General features: G+C 36.1%; 1 protein-coding gene across 7 annotated transcripts in view; it reads right to left on the bottom strand.

Moving 5' to 3' along the window:
• ADCY2 (adenylate cyclase 2) overlaps positions 1-20,356 on the bottom strand; it is a 424,606-nt gene that overhangs the window by 229,960 nt on the left and 174,290 nt on the right. Inside the window, exon 1 of one of the 7 annotated variants that reach the window (XM_021939231.2) lies at positions 853-2,466. The exons of the other annotated variants lie outside the window; for them this stretch is intronic. Within the exon in view, the coding sequence (XP_021794923.1) occupies positions 853-912 (60 nt within the window). The 5' untranslated portion in view covers positions 913-2,466. Of the gene's footprint in view, positions 1-852; positions 2,467-20,356 lie in introns of those variants that run through there. 7 annotated transcript variants of the gene reach the window in all.

Below are 20,356 nucleotides of genomic sequence, written 5' to 3'. Positions count from 1 at the left end.
ATCAAGCCAACAACCTCTCTAATTAAAACTCCTGCAAGACAAATTCACTTTCTTGTCACGTGTCCTGTTCATGAGCTAGTTTCACATTTTACACTGAAGTAATATAGAGGTACTTTTGTGCGTGGGTTGTGTGTGGGTGTGTTTGGTGCTCTATATAATTGAAGTAGGATTTTCTCCACTGCCTAGTCCCAGATGAAGCCCAGAATTTTTGTTCAAATTTACTTCCTTCTAAAACTTCACTCCTTCAAGGTTTTCCTCGATTCGTGCTCATCCCCCAGAGGGCGCTGGGCAGCTGCTTTCACAGCTCTCCCTCCTGCTATTGGTCCCCAAACCCATCTGCATTTTATCTCCCAGATACAAAAGGCTTGGTGCCAAAAATATCTACCTATAGAATGTAAGTAACATAAAACCTCAAGCTATGCATACTATCACATATAACATGGTAAATCACACAATCCCAGGAGGAATTCTCTTTTTCCTTAAGTTTCGCCTTCTAAAGGAAATAAGTTGTACTTTGTTACTATTTAATAGAGGTGATGTAATGGGCCGGATGGGGGGACGCATTTCATGTTCTACACAGTTAAAGGAGGATATTCTCCATTGCCTGGTATAAGATGAAGCCCAGTTTTTGTTCAAATTTAATTCATTCCAAAACTTCTCTCCTTTGGAATTTTCCTCTGTTTATGTTTATTGACAGGATAACAGGATAACAGTTAACTGATGATTGTTTTGGCATCAATACCAACCTTGATTTCACAGTATGTTATCATTACACAGAAGCAAGGTCTTCCTTACTACTTTACTTATACTTTTCTTGTATGTTCTCAAGATTTTTTTTTTTGTAAATTTTACCATTTTTTTTTTACAGTTCCAGGAAAGATGAACACTGGACTGGAATTGACGTCGGTGCATTAGATAGGAAAGGATGGGCACCGCTGGGCATTACGTCTTCCCACTGGGAGTCTCCATTGCCATTTCTCCAGATTTCATTTTCTTTCAGTTGAATTATATTTTATTTTCCTATAGGTACAGAAACATTCTATTTGAATCTATTCCTTATTTAGTTCACCAATCATTATTAATAACAATTTTTTACTACAGAATCTTAGTTTTTATTCATCCAACGATATCAGCTTCCATCTGAAAGAAAACATTTCTAGAGTCTGTTTTCATAATATTTAAAAATGAATTCCAGATGAATTATATTTGAATGAAAACGCAAAAGTGTATTAATAATTATTTAGGAGACCCTCTTTGTAATATTGGCAATGGGAGATATTTTTCTAAACAAGACTGAAACCTAAAGGCAATAAGAGGAAAGAGCCATGTGTGCATACCACATGTTTAAATTGAGTAGCAAATGCCACTGTAAACAAAGGCAGAAGCCAAATGGCAGGCTTGGATAAATATACTTGTGACACATATTAAAAATAAAAGTGAAACATTCCTATTAAATATGTAACTTCTACAAATTGAAAAGGAAAACAATGTTATGGATAAGAAGACTGAAAAAGTTACTTCAAAGACAAGGAAATCCAAATGGCCAGTCAACGTATAAACAGAAACCCAGTCTCACCAGCAGCCAGGAAAATGCAAAGAAATTAAAATGAGATACCATTTTCACCAGTCCTTGGTAAAAACTAAGAGGCATAACATCCAATGACTTCTAATCCAGGTGTGTTTGCTTCTATGCATGGATTGCCCTCCTGGGTTTTTGCCCAGGGCTGGAACATCTGGCTCTCCTGGTTTGAGGGTTCATGGCTGAGACCCGGTGCCCCACCTTTTCCTTCTAATTCTCTAGCCCTGGAGAGAGTGTTATAGGAAGGATGAAGACTTACACAGTTGCTGTATAACCATCAACATGATCAAAATGAGTCTTTTTAGTACTTTGAGGTAGACAGATAACAGACATTAAATACTAGACCTAGTTTGGAAATGATCAAATTAAAATAAAAGGCCTCAGAGGACTCATTCATAAGTAGCCTGTAGATGGGAGGTTCCAGCTTAAGTGTCCTGACCGCAAGTTCCCATCACTGTCCTGTTCATGTGCAGAATCATAAATGTGATCATTACTTTCTTAAACTTTCTGATAGAATCTATACTGAAAGGGTGGTGTTATACAAAAATCGCAAGAGTATCATCTTAGGAGTAGTAAATTATAAACAAGTTTCAATGCATAAAAAGCCAAAAAAAAAAAAAAAAGGTTCTGTCTCTGAGTTTTCTGACATAGGTATATCAACTCATAAATATTTTATTTTCCCTTAAAAATGTAAATTGCACACTTTAGATGGCGATCAACTGAATTAAGTATAAATCCATAAACTATTCTAATTAAATAATGTCACCAGTAATCACATGAGCAATTTCAAAAGCTAAAAACAAAATCATTCCAAAATTTGCCTACTATAATTTTGAAGATGTGTATGAAATCATGATAAAACTGAATTACCTTTAAAATATAAAAAGACCACAGATTTGAAAAATAACCACTTTTTCCATTTGAATATTATTTATTTTTCTAATGTTAAAATATTTTAAAAACCAATTACAGAAATAAATAATGAGTCTTGACTATATTAATGGTTAAGATAAATTAATACCAAACTTTTTAAATGCCTAGAAGCAAAAACATACTGGACCCTTTTCTCTATATATTAAACATAACCACATTTACATTGCGGATTCCTATGGGCTGACTTTGTCCACACCATAATGTTCATTACTTTTGGTATTATTATGAAACTATAGTATGGTCTTGTCAAATAATTTTGTGTAATATTTCACCTTTTCTGATGACAAAAAACCAGGCAACACACTTAAACTATTAAATTATCTACAGAGAGAAAAATCTTGCTTTTTTTTTTCTTTTTTTTAACATGGTCACAAGTGAACCACTTATTTTTTCCCCTAAATCCAAACAAGCACAAAAGTCTTGATATTTAAATATGGCTTTGGATAAAGAGAACATAAGGATCCTAGAATGACTTACATGGTTATAAAACTATTTTTAAAAACAGAATTTTAAAAAGAATAGCCAACATTTAAATGTAATCTAATTTTGCAGCAGTATGTCTCCAATTTATTCTGTTCTCTGTTACATCTGTCAAGAAAAGCTTCTATCATTATCTGAGTAAATGAAATTAGATGGCAAAACAAAAAGATTTACAACATCAATTAATAATCCCTATATTCTATGGTCTTTGGCAAGTGTCCCAAATTTAGCTTTCTTACACCTCTCTTCACATTATTACTCCTTTTCGTCCTTTGCACTTAGTTGAAGCGCAGTGACTCCCCAAGAGACTCATTTCATTTTATGTTATTTCCAATAGCTCCTGTCGGCTTTGATTTTGGTTTTAGCAGGTGGAGTCTAAATACTTGCTTGGCCATGGGATTTGGGTTTCTCCAGCAGCCAGATGTACTAGTGTTGGCCATACAGTTGTGAGCCACTTGTGGCTAAGACCTAAATAGATAGGTAAGGATGAAGCAGTTCATGACCAAGAGGCCTTTTGGAATCAGCTGTGAAAGGACTCATTTAATGTTGCATAACCCAGGCTTTACTTCATTGGATGGCTTTAATGTATCTGGGAGAGAAAAAAGGGGATTTAGTAGTGTTTCCTCTGGATGCACAAATAATGAAAAGTGCTGTGAGCTCCCGAGTGCTGCATCATTGGTTACCCCCAATAGCCCATCTCTGTCTCCTGGAGGAGCAAGAGGGAAACTCTTCACAGATGCTTGAACTTTGGTGGACAAACAGGAGGAACACTCAGGAAAACAGGGGCAGAATTTAGGGCCCAGAGAGAGTCCCTTTTAGACTTAGAAATGTCTTCCTCACTACAAAATTAGATATTCAGCAGTATGTCTGTCTTTCTTTCCTTTCTTTCTTTCTTTCTCTTTCTTTCTTTCTTTCTTTCTTTCTTTCTTTCTTTCTTTCTTTCTTTCTTTCTTTCTTTCTTTCTCTTTCTTTCTCTCTCTCTCTCTTTCTTTCTCTTCCTTCCTTCCTTTTTCTTTCTTTCCTTTCTTTCTTTTTCTCTTTCCTTTCTTTTTTTCTTTCTTTCTCTCTCTCTCTCCCCCTCCATCCCTCCCTCCATCCCTCTCTCTCTCTCTCTCTCTTTCTTTCCTCCCTTCCTTACCCTTCTTTTCCTTTCCCTTCCCTTCTCTTCTCTTCTCTTTTCTTTTCTTTCTTTCTTTTGCCAGTGGACATTGTTCATTTCTTTCCAGTCGTTTTTACTTTGTCTATATATTTTGTAAAAACAAAATTGGAATCATTTTCTTTGTTGGTTACAGTGTATGTTTTTCATCTGTTTTTCCCAGCCTTTTACTAAAGTCTTAAAAAAATTAGACAGTAGCAAACCTTTCACAAAATAAATTGGGGTGAATAAGGCAATTTAATGCTATTAATTTTTGTAATGGTCAAGGCTATTGTGTAATTATCAAGTGGCTATTAAGGACCATTACAGTGCCTTGCAAATTGGTTAGTTTTACCTGCTGCATTTCACTCTTAATTTTAATCACTTAATTTTTTTACACTTAACTTTTTATTTGGAATTTATTTTAGCTATTGGACAGTGAAGGTTTAACATAATTTTTTCCGTCAATGATGGAGTCCACTCCTAACACCTGTTTATTGGATAACTTTTATTTTCCTCCTTTACAATATCTTCCTTACTTACATGTTGTATTATGTTTCTTTGCTCTTTTATCTATTCCAGGGACTGGCAAACTACAAACTACAGGCCAAATCAGTCCTGCAGCTTGTTTTTGTACAGCCCAAGAGCTAAGAATGATTTTTACATTTTTAAATGATTAAAATAAAATTCCCAAGCAACATAATGTTTCGTGACACATGAAAATTACATAAATAAAGTTTCATTGGAACAGAGCCATGCTCATTTACATATTGTCTCTGGCTGCATTTGTGCTAAAACAACAGAGATGAGCAGTTTGACCCATGAAGCCGAAAATGTAAATAGTGTCTGGGCCTTTACAGAAAAAGCTTGTCGTCAATGGGAACAGTCCATTGATCTATCTAACCCGTAATTGATGGTGCATGTTTTAAGATGCCATTTCTGGTTTACTTTTAAAAATAAAATACAGCGTTATTTTATCCAATCACCAAAAAAGGCCCAGTGGGCTGTTGATTAGTATTTTTACCATTATAAATATATCTGGCAAAGATTGGCCGTGTTGTAATATGCACTATTTCTACCCAATAACATGGTATGTCCACACTCCCTATTTATGTGGATTTTTAAATGTGTTTCAGGAAAGAATTTTAGTTTTCTTGTACATGTTTTCTATTTTTCTCGTTAATTTTTTCCAAAACATTGCATTTTAAAAATATTTGATAGAATCCTTTCTTCTATGACATTTTTATAACCATATTACGGAAATAAGGAAGGCTTATCAGCCTCTTACATTGCTTCTAATTACTTTTCTGGGGGTTTTCTGGTATCAACATATTATTTGCAATAACAATAACAGGGATTATAATAGAAGTAATAATAAATTTATACTGTCTCTCTAATACTTAGTTTTTTTCTTTCTCTTGACTAATTGCATTAGCTAGCATTGACATAATAATTTTAATAAGACTGTTGGCCTGTCCTTGTCATTTTAATGGGAAAGCAGGAGAAGAGACATCAGCAGTCCCAGATTTCTGGCAGCTCAACCTCTAATCCACCAATTCTCTCAATGTTTCCATATCCTCTTCTACAACCCTGTATTTATGTTCTCTTTTATTTGCTCCTTCTCCAAATCTTTCCCTCACTTGTCCATAACATAAATAGCAATCATTTTTCTAAATTAATTGCTATCATTCTGAATAGAACTTCATTCTTAAGATGAAGAGCTTCATCTGTGAAGTAATCCAGGCAGGTTTTAATCCGCTACCATGTTCCAGGCACCTGGTCCTACCTAAGATTCAAGGAATGCAAAGATACATCCCACCTCTTCCTTAAAAGGTACAGGAGCCCATCAGCTGTGGAACTCTGGGGGAGATTGGTCTGTGAGAAGGAAGACTTTTTAATTTTTTTTTTTTTTACTACATACATGTATCATATTTATAATAGATGTCAATGCTTTGACTTAAAGTAAAAATAAAATTGAAATGAAAGAAAACGCTATGTGTCATCAAGCATCTCGCAACAGAATAGGGAAGATGCCACATAAATAGATCAAACTCACCACACTGCTTAGTGCCGCTGGACAACAATTAGACAAGGATTCCTGAGTGATCAACTGGGAGGAGGGATGCCACCTCAGGAAGGAAGCAGGGTGAGTGGGGACTCCCTGCAACAGGTGATCCCTGAGTTAAGTCCTAAGGGATGAGTTGAAGTTAGTTGTGTGAATGATGGCATGGTGCAGCTGAAAGACAGCACTTCCGGCCTGGGCAGGAAAGGGTTTGGACCTGACTCCACCTGTCACTGGGTCTATAACTCTCGACACTCTCTTCAAATCTGAGCCTCAAACTGTTCACCTATAAACTAGGGGATTAAATGATCTATATCGTCTATATCTATGTCTTTGTCTATCTTTGCCTATCTATGTATGTGTGTGTCTATGTACAGACATAAATACTATCTCTACAGATAGATAAATTAGATGATACTGCATCTACAAAGAGGGATCTGCAGGGATAGATAGATGGAGATGTGGCGATGGATATAAACACGGACACAGACATAGAATAGGATCCATGTAGGAGCTCCATTCAAATGACCTTCACTTGCCTTTGCTGTAAATTAAAGAGGACTCTCCACGGCTCACCTGCCGCAGTCCACACACTTACACTGCCACCCGACTGCAGGCCTTTCTCAGCCACTCTTGCGTGAGTTTATCATGGGCCTGTCTGGGCAAGCTAAAGACAGCCGGTGAGCTGCCTGAAGACATCCCCTGAGATGCAGAGCACAGCACGTTCCTGTCAGCGGCTCATTAGACGACCTTGTCTCCTATTCGAAAATGAAGACCTGCAGCAAATGTTACGGTTGAATTAACTGCACAGTTCCTTCCCTCACATTTGTCCGAACTCAGGAATTGACATAGAACTGTTTGGTACAGACATAGGCCTGCATTAAGAAGATCTGGAAAGGAAGACGGGAGGATGAGAATGGATGAGGGTGGGGGAAGCTGACGGGAAGGACAGTCCTGTTAATGTGGTTAGGACCTCAAAAGTGACTGTTTTAAAAAATTACCATCCTGTCTTGAATTTCCACATCAATAATTTAATATAATTTTTTTTCTTAACCTTTAAATGCCATGATCAGCTTGCCATGGATTAATCCAAATTTATCATATTGGTTTGCCAGAACAAAAGGAAAATGAGATAAATAAAATAAGTATATTATTTTCCCTTTCTAAATATAGTGATAATCTTACCCACCAGTCATGATACAGGGAAAAATATACACCAAGTTGGCTGAATTTCACTTTACCAGTTACTAGAAAACAAGATGTGTGTTAAGAAAAAATGATGTATTTTCACTAAATGAGAACTCAAGTTTTAAAACGTGATGTCAGCACAAAATAGTCACGGAGTTGAAACGGCCCCTGTTAGTGTTACCAAGAAAAATACTTTCTTGGTTGCTTTTAAAAGAATGCCAACTAAGAAAATGTAATCTTTGATAATTGCCGTTGAAAGATTTTCAGTAGCAATATGGTAATTTATTGCAAATATACCAGAGGACAAAGGAAAACAAACACCTATGGGAATCTTTTTATTTATTTACTTATTTAATATTTTTGAGGTGCTGGGCACAGTGGTCCATGCCTATAATCCCAGCATTTTGGAAGGCCAAGGCGGGTGGATCATTTGAGGTCAGGAGTTCGAGACCAGCTTGGCCAACATGGCAAAACCCCGTCTGTACTAAAACTACAAAAATGAAAGTAGTGAGGCATGGTGGCAGCACCTTCAATCCTAGTTACTCAGGAGGCAGAAGCAGGAGAATTGCTTGAACCCAGAAGGTGGAGGCTGCAGATAGGCGAGATTGCACCACTGCACTCCAGCCTGGGCCACAGAGTGAGTGAGACTCAGTCTCAAAAAAAAGAAAAAAAAAAGTCAATTTTGTATTACTTAGTTACCCAACAGTGCATTGCTTCCTCTTAATTTCCCTGGGCCCTTTTTCCCTACATGATTTTAAAAAAAGGAACACATCCACATAATTGGGGTTCAGTAATAACATAGATTTTGGTCCATTATGTTAGGATAACTTCTCTTAGAGTGAGAAGGGATGATCTAACGCTTTTCAACATATCCATGGAAAAGGGCAAGTAGAAAGCCCTGGAAAGAACTTGAGTTCTCCTTTTTACTAGACACGCTGCATAATTTGCCATCAAGCTGCATAATTTTTAGAGCCTCCAGGTAAAAACAGGGACATCATCTATTTTGTAGAGTTGGCTGGAGGCTAAAGAGAAGTGCTAAGGACAGCGATTCATGAATCAGAGATGCCCTGGTTTCACTCTCTGCTCTCTCCTTTCCCGCCGTGGCTGCCGACCTGACCTATAACGGTGGGCACTGATGTGCTAAGAATCCTGACGATGACAGGGAGTGGGCAAAAGTGCTTCTGGTGGGCCAGGGGCACTTCTGACGGATTTTCCTGTACTAATTTATTCAATTTTCGTAAGACTCATGCGAGCAATTCCCACATTTCACTACTATTACCCACATTTTATTTTCTTAACTACTATTGAATATTTTGTTACTTTCTCCCTAATATTTTATTCTGAAAATGTTCCAACATATTAACAAGAATTGAATGGTGAACACTCAGAGGTTGACAATGAGTGTTTTTTGTTATATGTGCTTTATCATGTATCTTTTCCTTTATTTACTTCTCCGTCTCTTGATCTATCTTATTTTTTAATGTATTTCAAAGTAACTTGCAGAGATCAGGACACTTTACCCCTACACACTTCAGCATGCACGTCATTGAGTGAGTGGAAAAATTGGTTGTGATTCATTTTTGAGGTAAAATGGTGCCTATAATTACATGTATTAACTCTTTTCAAGAAACTGTATATATTTAAGGAGTACAGGGTAATGTTTCACCATGTACATACAAATCGTGAAATGATGACTGCTGTCGGGTAAGTCAACACAGCCATTGCTTCACATAGTTACCTTCTTTTGGTGGTGGTAAGAACACCTAAATGCTACTCTTAGCAAAGTTCTGGTGTGCAATCCAATGGGTTTGGATACTCATCCTGAAAGATACAAACTTGAATGCCATAATCCTAAATGTTGAAATCCTGAAAGCCAAATTCTGGGATTAGTGTATTTTGGGTTGTACATAGGGTAATTATATCATGTTAGTTGCATCATGTTAGGTGGGACTATTAACTTTTTATTGTCTTTATTTGTCTTTGAGAGACAATTCCGATTTGTAGATTGGCTTATGAAATACAGTAACTATGGAAAACTTCAGTCTAAACATGTGTCATTTGCCTGCATTAGCATTCCTTCCAGTTGATGACATTCCAGGAGCATTTAATGAATTAAAACCACATTTGCCTGAAGAAGCCAGTGAAGGTCCTGACTGGATTGAAAACAATCTGTGCCTGCTAGGGTAAAGGGACACGCAAGATATTGCTATTCTATCACCATTATTGTTTCCACTAAATTTGTGGTCTGTGGATGAATGCGTGTGGAATGGTTTCCACATACACAAAACAACATAGAGGCATGGCACAGACAATGGGAGAAATTGGCAGGGAATGCTCATCTTGGTGTATATTGACCAAATCATAGAAGAATTTAAAAAAATCAAAATTGCCACGCAGAAAATGAATGTGAACATATTCTCAGAGGAGACCCAGGTCCTAAAAGAAAAAAAGCAGCTCTTCATTGTGATGAAAGACTTCTAAATATAGTTAACGATGGTGAAATTTGGCCACGTCTTATATACTGTCTGTGCCCATAGCCCCCTGTAATATACTTTTTCATAAGTCAAATATTATTTTTAGATTTTTAGTTGTTTTCTTTTTAAAAAACTTTTTTCCACGATTTTAAATTGTCAGCATTATTTTTACAATTTGTGATGCTGTGCATTTCATCTCTGCATCACTTTCAGTGGAGAAGGTTTAAATTGTGTAGAGGCTTTTAGAGAGTTCTAATTCATTTCACGCATTTTTGCAAATTTGTGTCCACAAAAGTGCATCATCACAAAGTTAACTTTCTGTGTATTGTACATATTTGTAAAAATGTTGAAACTTTCTCCATAAGTGGAGATATGATCTTTTTGTACACCTGCATTTGTGAGAATAAAAATTTCACAAGATCTCAGCTCTGGGCAACGGCGGTGGTGGCCCACCACAATTTTTGATCAATTTCAGCAAAAGACATTTTACATAAAGACTTGGGTTGCTAGTCATGGCATTTCAGAGAACCACAGTTACAAAGCTGGGTGCACACAATCTCCAAACATAGTGATATGTGTCTATACATTCTCCTTTTTGATCTATTTCTTTATGAATACAGTTCATCTGCTCAAAACAATTACAGTCATACTAGTGTCCTTATTATTCCTAGGTATTTATGCAAAAATATGGATTATTATTGCCTATTTTATTGTGCAAAGTGACCTATGAAATGTTCTGTCATGTTTTTATATTTTCTCAAGTAAATTCCCTTTTAGGAATATAAATAAATATCTTTAAAACTTATTTTTTCCAAAATGATATTTTTGGGGTTTTGTTCCTTCAGGATTTCAACATTCGGTATCATTGTTTTTGGGATTGTGTCTTTCAGGACTATAATCACCTCCCCAATCCAATATTATTAATTATGCTTTACATTAGGTCTTTAGTACCATTTAATAATTTTTGACAAATGCATCCATCAGAGTGAAGAAAAAACCCTGTAAAGATCTGGAACATTACCACTATGGAAAAATCACCCCATTCCCAGTCATTCCCTTTCCTTCTTTCCTAGAGGCAACCACTGTTCTGCTATTTTTTCATCCAAAGTCTTACCCTTATATACAAAAATCACACAGTACACTTTGCACTGGGCTTCCTTTCACTTAGCATATGTTTTCGTGACTTATCTATGTTGCATGTAACAGTTGCTTGTTCCTTTTTACTCCTCAGCTGTATTCCAGTGTATGATTGCTTCATAGTTTGTATAGCCATTATTCTGTTCCTGGACACTTCAGCTGTTCCTAGTTTTTGCTCTTTGGAATCAAGCTTATGTGGTCACGTTTTTATTTCTCTTGGGTACATACCTAGAAGTTGAATTCCTAGGTCACAGAGCAGGTGTGATTAGTTTTGAAAGAAGTTGCCAGACCTTTTCCCCAAATGGCTCTACCATTTTGCACACCTACCATCAATGTATAAAAGGTTCAGTTATCTGATAACGTTGACAATAACTGGTATTGTCATCCTTTTAAATTGAGTCATTTTGATATGTGGGTAGTGTTATCTCATCCTAGTTGCAATTTGCATTTCCCTGATGACTGCTGAATTTGAGGCCCTTTTGATGGGTTTATGGGACATTGATCTATTGGTGGATCCTTATGCTAGGACCACTGCATCCTGATTACCAAAGCTAACCAAAGTTAAATACTTTTAACTTCGTTCTACTTTTACAAGATCATTGTGATTACTCTAAGTCCTTTGTATTTCAATATAAATTTTACAATCAGTTTATAAATTTCTACAAATGGACTGTTGAGCTTAACATTAAGATTGATTCACTATGTACAACAATCTTGAGAAAATTTCCATCCTAATACGTTTGCAGTTTCCAATTCATGAGTAAACTACATTGTTCTGTTGACTTTGGTCTTTTTAAATATGTCTTAAATGTGTAATTTTAAATGTAGAGATCTAATTTGTCTTTTCTTAAATTCATTATTAGATATTATAATTTTTGAAAAAAAACTGTAAAGGAAACTAGATTTTTACTTTTATTTTACATTTTTTCCTACCAGCATATAAAACACAACTGATTTTTGTACACTGACATTGTATTCTTCAACCTCGCTACACTTGCATATCAATTCTAGTAGTTGTTTAATCTAATTTTTACAATTTTCTATGTACATAATTGATCTTCTATGAAAAAGGCAGTTTTACTCGTTCCTTTCTATGTTTTATGCCGTTTATTTTTTTCTGGCTCTTTATTTGCATGCTCTGCAGTAAATATTAAATAGAAGTTCCTTGTTCCAGACTTTGGAGGAAAAGTGTTTAATATTTGACCATTGAGTAAAATGTTAGTTTTATTCTTCTTATATATGCCCTTTATCAGTTTGAAATTTCTACTTTCTCCTCTAAATTACTGAGTGTTTTAATCATATAAGGGGGTTACATTGTGCCATGTAATTCTCCCATTTATTGTAATATTCATATAGATTTTCTCCTTTGTTCTGTGAATGTGTTAAACTATTCTTAGAATAAACTCAGTATGTTCAAGATATATTATCCTTTGTATATACTGGTGGATTTTATTTGCTAAGATTTTAGTAAGAAATTTGGAACATAATTTGGAATTATATTCCAAATAAATTCATTTGGAATATGGGTCAGTCATTTTCTTTTCTACTATCTTTATTAGATTTTGGTATCTAGGTTATGCTGGCCTCATAAAATGAGTTGACAAGAGTTCTTTCCTTTTAAAATTTTGAAAGGGTTTGTGTAAGACTGGTGTTATTTTGTTCTCTAAGTATCACTGGTTCATTTTAAGAGGATTTATCTCTTACTCGTTTTAATTTTAACAGTTGTTTTCAGGTATATATTTTAAGCCCATACATGTCCTTCTAATGAATGCAGCATGATATCATTGTAAAGTGTCTGATAATGATCTGTCTTGAAACCTACTCTAAATAATGTTAACATAGCCACTCCAACCCTACAGTGCCTGTTTGCCTGGTTATCTTTTGCTGCCTTTTATCTTTAACCCATATATTTATACTTAAAGTGCATCTCATGCAAACAACATATAACTTGGTCTTGTTTTTTACCTATTTTGAAAATATCAGTCTTTTAGTCAGTGTTTTTAGTCCACTCACATTCAACATAATTATTCACATGGTTAGAATTAGGGCTAATATTTTACTAGTTGTTTTATGTTCATCCTATATGTTTTACGTTCCTCTTTTTCTTTCTTTCTTTTTTTTTTTTTTTCTTTTTGAGACTGAGTCTTGCTCTGTCGCCAGCCTGGAGTGCAGTGGCACAATCTCAGCTCACTGCAAGCTCTGCCTCCCAGGTTCAAGCGATTCTCCTGCCTCAGCCTCCCAAGTAGCTGGGACTACAGGAACATGCCACCACACCCAGCAAATTTTTTTGTATTTTTACAGAGATGGGGATTCACCAGGTTGGCCAGGGTGGTCTCGATCTCTTGACCTCGTGATCTGCCCCCTTTGGCCTCCTAAAGTGCTGAGATTATAGGCGTGAGCCACCATGACTGGCCATTCCTCTTTCCCTACTTTCCTCTTTCCTTCTGTAAGTTATTCTTTTTAACCCCATTTCAATTAATCAATTGGATTTGCAGCTATACTTCTTTGCATTACTATTCAGGTGATTGCTCTAGTGATTAAAGTTGATTTAGAATACTGTACACCTAATATAATATGAGAATCCTGGAACTGTATGTATTCATTCCAATTCTACTGTACACTATATATGAAATATATGTACGTGTATGTGTGTACACATATACTATATACTATCCTTGTCATGTATTACAATGCAAATATTATAAATTCTTCAATATGATGTTATCATATCCATCTTAAACTTCCATATGTGTTTTTCAAATTAGGATAAAACAGGTTTTTTTTTTTTTTTTAAAGAAAATGTACACACATTTTACAATTTCCAAAGCTTGGTCTTCCTTCCTGCCAATCCAACTTTCCATCATTTCAACTCAATCTGAAGGAGTTCCTTTACTTTCTCATACAGTTCATATCTGCTGGTGGATAACGCTGTTAGTTACTGTTCATTTGAAAATGTCTTCATTTTGTGTTAATTCTTGAAGGATATTTTCACTTAGAGCTGTGGTCTAACACATTTGTTTTCTTTTAGCATTTTAACAATGTTATCCCACTCTATTGTGGCTCCATTGATTTTGATGAAGTGGCAACAGTCATTCATATTGTTTCCCTTCGATATGCCATTTTCTCTGGCTATCTTTGAGATTTTCTCTTGGTTTGCATCAACCTGACCATGACATGTCTGGTAGACGTGTTCTTTGTATTTAGTTAGCCAGGCGTTTACTAAACTTCTTGAATCTGTATTTTTATCCCCACCCCCACCCGCCCCACATTTTGGATACATTTAGCCATTATTTCTCCAAATGTATTTTCTTCTCCATCCTCTCTCACTCCCATTCTGTGACTCCATTACAAATATGTTAGACTTTTTGTCATACAGATTACTAACCCTTTGCTGTCTTAAAAAAATCATTTTTCTCACTGTTCTTCAGATTAGATAATTTCTAATGGTTCCACTCATGTGCAATACCATTCTTCTGTCATCTCCAATATGTTTTTAATCTCACTCATTAATATATTAACATTGTAAATTTAGATTTCCAGTTCTAGAATTTTAATCTGGTGCCTTCTTATAGTTTCTATTTCTCTGCTAAATTTGTGTCTTACTGTTCACTCTAAGCATACTTTCTTTTGCTTCCTTTTTAAAAACTTAATTAAACCACTTTACATTTTTAGAGTGATTATCATTTCTTTTTTAAAAAGTAATTTCAACTTCATTTTAGATTCAGGGCATACATGTACAGGATTTTTACGTGGGATTATTGCAAGATACTGAGGTTTGGGTACAACTGATCCCATCACCCAGGTACTGAGCATAGTACCCATAGTTAGTTTTTAAACAGGTGTCCTCCTCCTTTCCCCTTCTAGTAGCTCCTAGGGTCTTTATGTCAATGAATACCCAATGTTTAGCTCCCACTTATCACTGAGAATATTTGGTATTTGTTTATCTGCTTCTATGTCAATTCACTTATGATCATGGCTTTCAGTGGTCACTTAGGTTGATTCCATGTCTTTGATATTGTGAAGAGTTACAGCCACTTTAAAATTCTTGCATGCTGATTATAGATTATGTGTAATAGTCCCATTGGATTCCACCGATTGTCTCTTTTTTAACATGGTCATTTTTTCTTTGTTTCCTTTTATTTCTTTTAATTTTGAATTGTATACTAAGCATTATGAATGACATGTTATAGAGACCTTACATTCTGTCACATTCCACTGGAGAATACTGATTGTTTTGTTTCACTTTAGTAGGAGTCAAACTCCAAATCTGGTCTCTCCCACAGTGGGCAGCAGCTGAAATCTCCATTCTGTTCTTTTATCCTCTCGTCTGTGGTCTCGGGATGCTGGCTGGATCATGCTTATTTCAACAGTCTCAGGTGTGGAGTTTATATGCAGTATTGGCTATTCTCTCTCTCTGTGGATCTCTTCTTTTTAGGGTTTTCCCTCATGTTTAGCTACTATAGTGATGTTGAACTCTTTCTTCCAGTAGTATAATCCAGGGAAAACATGGATTTCCTTTTTAAAATTTTATCCATCCCAACTGGCACTGAGTGGGGTTTCCCCTAAGGCCAAAATCTATAAAAAGCGAAAGGTCATCCAGGTGCTGTTTGTCTCCTTTAAGTTGTTGACTCCTATGTAGCTCTGTTTCTTTTGGGTCACTTTCCAGTGCCTTCAGGTGGTTTTGTTTTATATTTTGTCCAGGATATGTATTGTTAGGTATAGAATGATTGGCTTGACGGAAGTGAAACTATATTACCCCACTGGAAAAATGAGGAGACTGAGACACAGAGACTAAAGGACTTTCCTAAGACCTATCATTCCAAGATAAAATTTTTATATTTAAAGACAATGACTTTCTCAATTCTATAGGAGATATGTCTGAGTGGCTTACGTGGAGTCCTTCCTTGTTTGCCCTAGTCCTAACCCAGTGTGCTGCCTGGGTTCCCGTTACTCAAACTAGCCAACCAGGATGGACCATATTTGGACTCAGAGTGGCTGTGTGCCCACCGTGAAAGACCTCCCACCACAAGTTCGCAAGGAACTTACTCTGTTGGGAGCATCAAGGAGCATCAGGAATGGGAGTGGGGGTTGTCAGGCACTGTGGGTTGGCACGTTGACTGTTCAAATATGAAAACTGGAAATACAGAGGAGTCTCCTACCTTTAAGAGAGTTCCTGCTTTGGAGTTAGGTAAAAGTAAGCTGCTAAAATAAGATGCCCACAATTCCAAAATATTTTATTTCTTCACAGAAATCAGATAAACAAACAGAAAATTTATTGCAAAAATACGTAAACCACCACCATAACAACAAAATGCAAAATACATCAACAAACAAAAACTTGCTAAAAAGAATAATTTCTCTTTTAAAAATACCTAGGCAGCAAACAGGAAGGTGTGAAAGATATTTCAGGGTGTGGAAACAGTGAGAATAAAGAGCTAAGTGTTTACACTGGGGAAACCTCCGTGCTGTATTTATATAACTTTCTCAATAAAAAAGCACTGGAAACACACTCAAGACTTCTGTTTCAGTTTGACCACTGGCATCGCATCAATGCAAAGTTACCATTTCAGAAGGCCTCCTCTGGCTGGAATTTCTCAAAGTGCTCTCAGACATTACATGCCAAGAAACAAAACACCAAGTCATCCACATTAAAAGCATTCTCCTTTCATGTATCTTTCAACGATGAATATTATGTTCATATAAATTTTGCAAGGTTGCACAAGATACACAGCAAGGAGCCTTCAGTCTGTTGGCTTTTGAGATAGCTGGAGAGATCTCTGTTGAAAATGTGACGTCTTTTCTGAGAACTAAGGATAGTGCTGATGAGAGACACAGGTAAGTGTGTTCCCACCAGCCCTCCTGCCTTAGCTATAACAATTACAGGGTTAAGACCACGCCAAGAGCTGGGAAAATCTTTTGTCCTTCTCTGTTACCCATTTCACTCCATCATGGGCCCTGGAATTTGACTTTCCTTTCACTCTTGTCAGCCATCAAACTGTAAGTGCTTTTAACCAAACATTTTTCTTTTCGCTGGTCCATGGGAGTCAAGTAACAAACTCAAAATTTCACCTTTTCTCCTGTTTTAGAGGTAAACTATGGCCCTTGAATTTTCTAAGTTTTGTTGTCATTGATTTATTATTATTAACACTGGTAATTCTAAAAAAGTAGTCTAGGGGACACGGCACACACAGAGGGTATTTATAATGCCACGAGACAGTCTTCTCCTGTTTCATTAGCTGTTCTTGACTCATGACTGGAGCCAGGCTCACCACTTCTCCCAGCCATTGGCTCCACCCCCAGTGGCAAATTCACTATCAACTTACTTTATTCTTTGGGTACAAATCATACACACCCTTGCCTTTTAAAATACATCTCTATCCTAGCTATATGAGTATCAAAATCCCATATACATATGTAAATTGCAAGTTTGATGGATAGTAACATTGTTTTTAGTACATTATAAATCGATTACTCCAGTTTAAAGTCCTCTACAGACCACAGAACAGCTTCATGCACATGGCTTCAAGACTGTCTTACTTTTTTGGTAATACATCTGATATGAAATTAAAATGGAAAGACTCTTTCTGATCCTGCAGTCTGAATAAGATGTCACATCTTTAAAATGCTCTCCTTGTCCATCCTGGAATACTTTAACAGCCACATTTCTCTGGGTAGCAGAGACTGACTAATGTTTGGAATATCCAATAGTCTATGAAAAAATATAGAGAAACTAACAATCTTTGTATCACAAACTAAAGGAAAACAGAATCATATTCAGGGCAAATCCATGAGGGAGGAATTGAGTACCGTGAGGTGTTGGGACTGCTTAATTAAGATATACATTAAGCAATGCTATGATGTAAAAAAGTTACCTTTTCAGTAAAGAAAAGTCTATTCAGGAAAACCAGACTTGCACATGTATTTTGTTTAAAATAGTCTGCCAATTTTAAATAGGTTCCTAGCTCTATTTATTAAGCAAGTTCTGTTTAATGTTTGGGGATGTGCTTAGAATAAATTTCCAGTTAGGAAACCTCTTGACAGTATTGTTGGTCGGGAAGGGGGTGTGGGTAAAATGGTTCATTTTCTGTCTTCATTTACAAGCTGTGTGACCTTTAAGCAAGTTATTTAAATTATCTGAGCCTCAGTTTCATATTCTGCAAAGAAAAAATAGTACAGTTTGGTTCATTTAAAACAAAATAATATGTTGAATAATACTGCCTTGTCTAGTGTCTGGCACACAGCAAGCACTTTCAAAGGGGCTGTTATTATTTACCCAAGAGCCCTTGCAATTCTTGGATTATAATACCAGCTTTTACAGAAGGTATCACGAAAAGTTGCCTTAGTTTGTATAAGCCTCTTTCACCTAAAACATCTAGCATGTCACCGTCCTGTTCATTCTAAATGCCAACCAGAAAAACACAGATGCAACAGAGAGGAATGGGAAGCGTTTTCCACCTGTAATTAATGGGCTTGCCTCTGCCCGTTCACCTACCGGAGCATCGCTGGAGTGTACATGAATACACTTTCCAGCCAACCCTGTCCCTCCCCCAAGGAGTCATAAACCCAGGCTGAAGATTTAGCACAGAACCATCTGCGGCAGCCCTGTGACAGCTCTGTTACTGCCACCCGCCTCCTGGGAGGGCCTGTGTGCAGCACAGTGAGCCAGAAAGAAAACATTTTCGGCTCCGCTCCAACAGGGGCCTGGAGGAGGGAAGGCGGAGGATGCCCAAACACACAGATTTCTGGTAGAGGAGTCTACAACCCAGAACACCCTAACCAGTCAGAGCACCAATTTCAAAATATCTCAGTCTAAATAATCCTTCCTTGTTGCTTTAGAAAATAGAAAAGAAGTATCTCCAGTTGCCAAAAATACACAGACACACACACACACACACGCATTCACAGACAGGCTTAATATTTCTTAATTACTGAAAAACAGTAATATTATGTTAGAGGTAATTCATTTTAAAGATGCAGATTTTGTTTTCTCACAAACTTGATTATTTACAGTAAATTACAGGGTTTTTATTAGCATTGGTGTTAGAACATTTTGTGAAGGTTGGTCTGTGGTACATATTTGAATATAAAAATACAGTTTAAATGACTTTAAAAAACGGATTCATAATTGGATATGTAGAGGTTGGCAGTTTTCCAAAAGATTAAATACAAAATGAATGGCTCCATCAAAGGTATGCACAGCAAGAGAGTATCTAGGACTGTGGAATATTTAGGACCAAGGAAGTCCTAAATCTTCAGAATATTAAAAATAAGAGATAATTTTCAGTTAAATCAACAAAACAAGAACAAAAAAGGAACCAATAAAAAATAAATGCAAGAATGAATAAACTGCTGACAAATGAATGCAAAAGCACTGCACTTCCAAAATTCTAAATCATCATCTTTATGAAACCTAAGCAATCATACATTACTGTTTCTTGAACATCTTTCTTACGTTTAAATAAATTAAAACTGAGGCTTTTAAAAAACAGTTTTGTGTTTTTTCATTTATTTTAATGCATGGGAAACAGACAATTCAAAAGAAGAAAAAATCACCAATAATGTCACCACTCCAATGTGCATCCTTCCAATGATTATATTAAAATGCAGACATTTTTCTCTTTTTTATTTTTTAATTAAAAAATTTTTTTTATATAGAGACAAAATCTTGCTATGTTTTTCAGGCTGGTCTCAAACTCCTGGCCTCAAGTGATCCTTCCGCTCTAGCCTCCCAAAGTTCTGGGATTACAGGCATGAGTCACCATACCCTGCCACAGACATTTTTCTTTACACAAATGGAATTGTACTATTGCTATCATTTTAAAATCTGTTTTTTTCACATAATGATATAATAATTTTCTCATATTGTTGGTCTTCACTATCTTTATATTATTTTATTTGGGTGTAAAAAAATATCTCTAATCCACTCCCTAGTGTCAGACACCTAATTCTTTCTAATCTTTGCCATTCTAATCCAATAACCATTCTTAGAAACTAAATTTTTGCATGCATTCATTGGAACTTCCTTGGATACATGATTACAGGCTTCCCTGGTGACTCAATGGATGTCCTCCATGTGAAAAGCATTGCTATGTTTTACTAGATTGTCCTCTACATCTGGGATCTAACTTAAAGGTCATGGGTAGTATATGAGAGAATCCACCTGTATGGGTCTCATCAACTTTAGATATTACATAGATTTGAACGCTTTGCCACTTTGCCTGAGGATGTTTTAATTTAAACATTGTAAAAAAGATATTTGCGTCTTTTAGCTACAGTATTTGTACGTATGTGTGACAGAGCCAGTTACTCCATGCCCATTGTTGTGGGTTTGTCTTTTTCCTCTTGCCCTATTACCTTGTTGTAGGAAT

This window comes from Papio anubis, chromosome 5 (genome assembly GCF_008728515.1).
Source record: "Papio anubis isolate 15944 chromosome 5, Panubis1.0, whole genome shotgun sequence".
In the NCBI taxonomy this organism is placed as follows: domain Eukaryota; kingdom Metazoa; phylum Chordata; class Mammalia; order Primates; family Cercopithecidae; genus Papio; species Papio anubis.
Note: the sequence above shows the minus strand (reverse complement) of the source record. Positions and strands in the feature narration are given on the sequence as shown.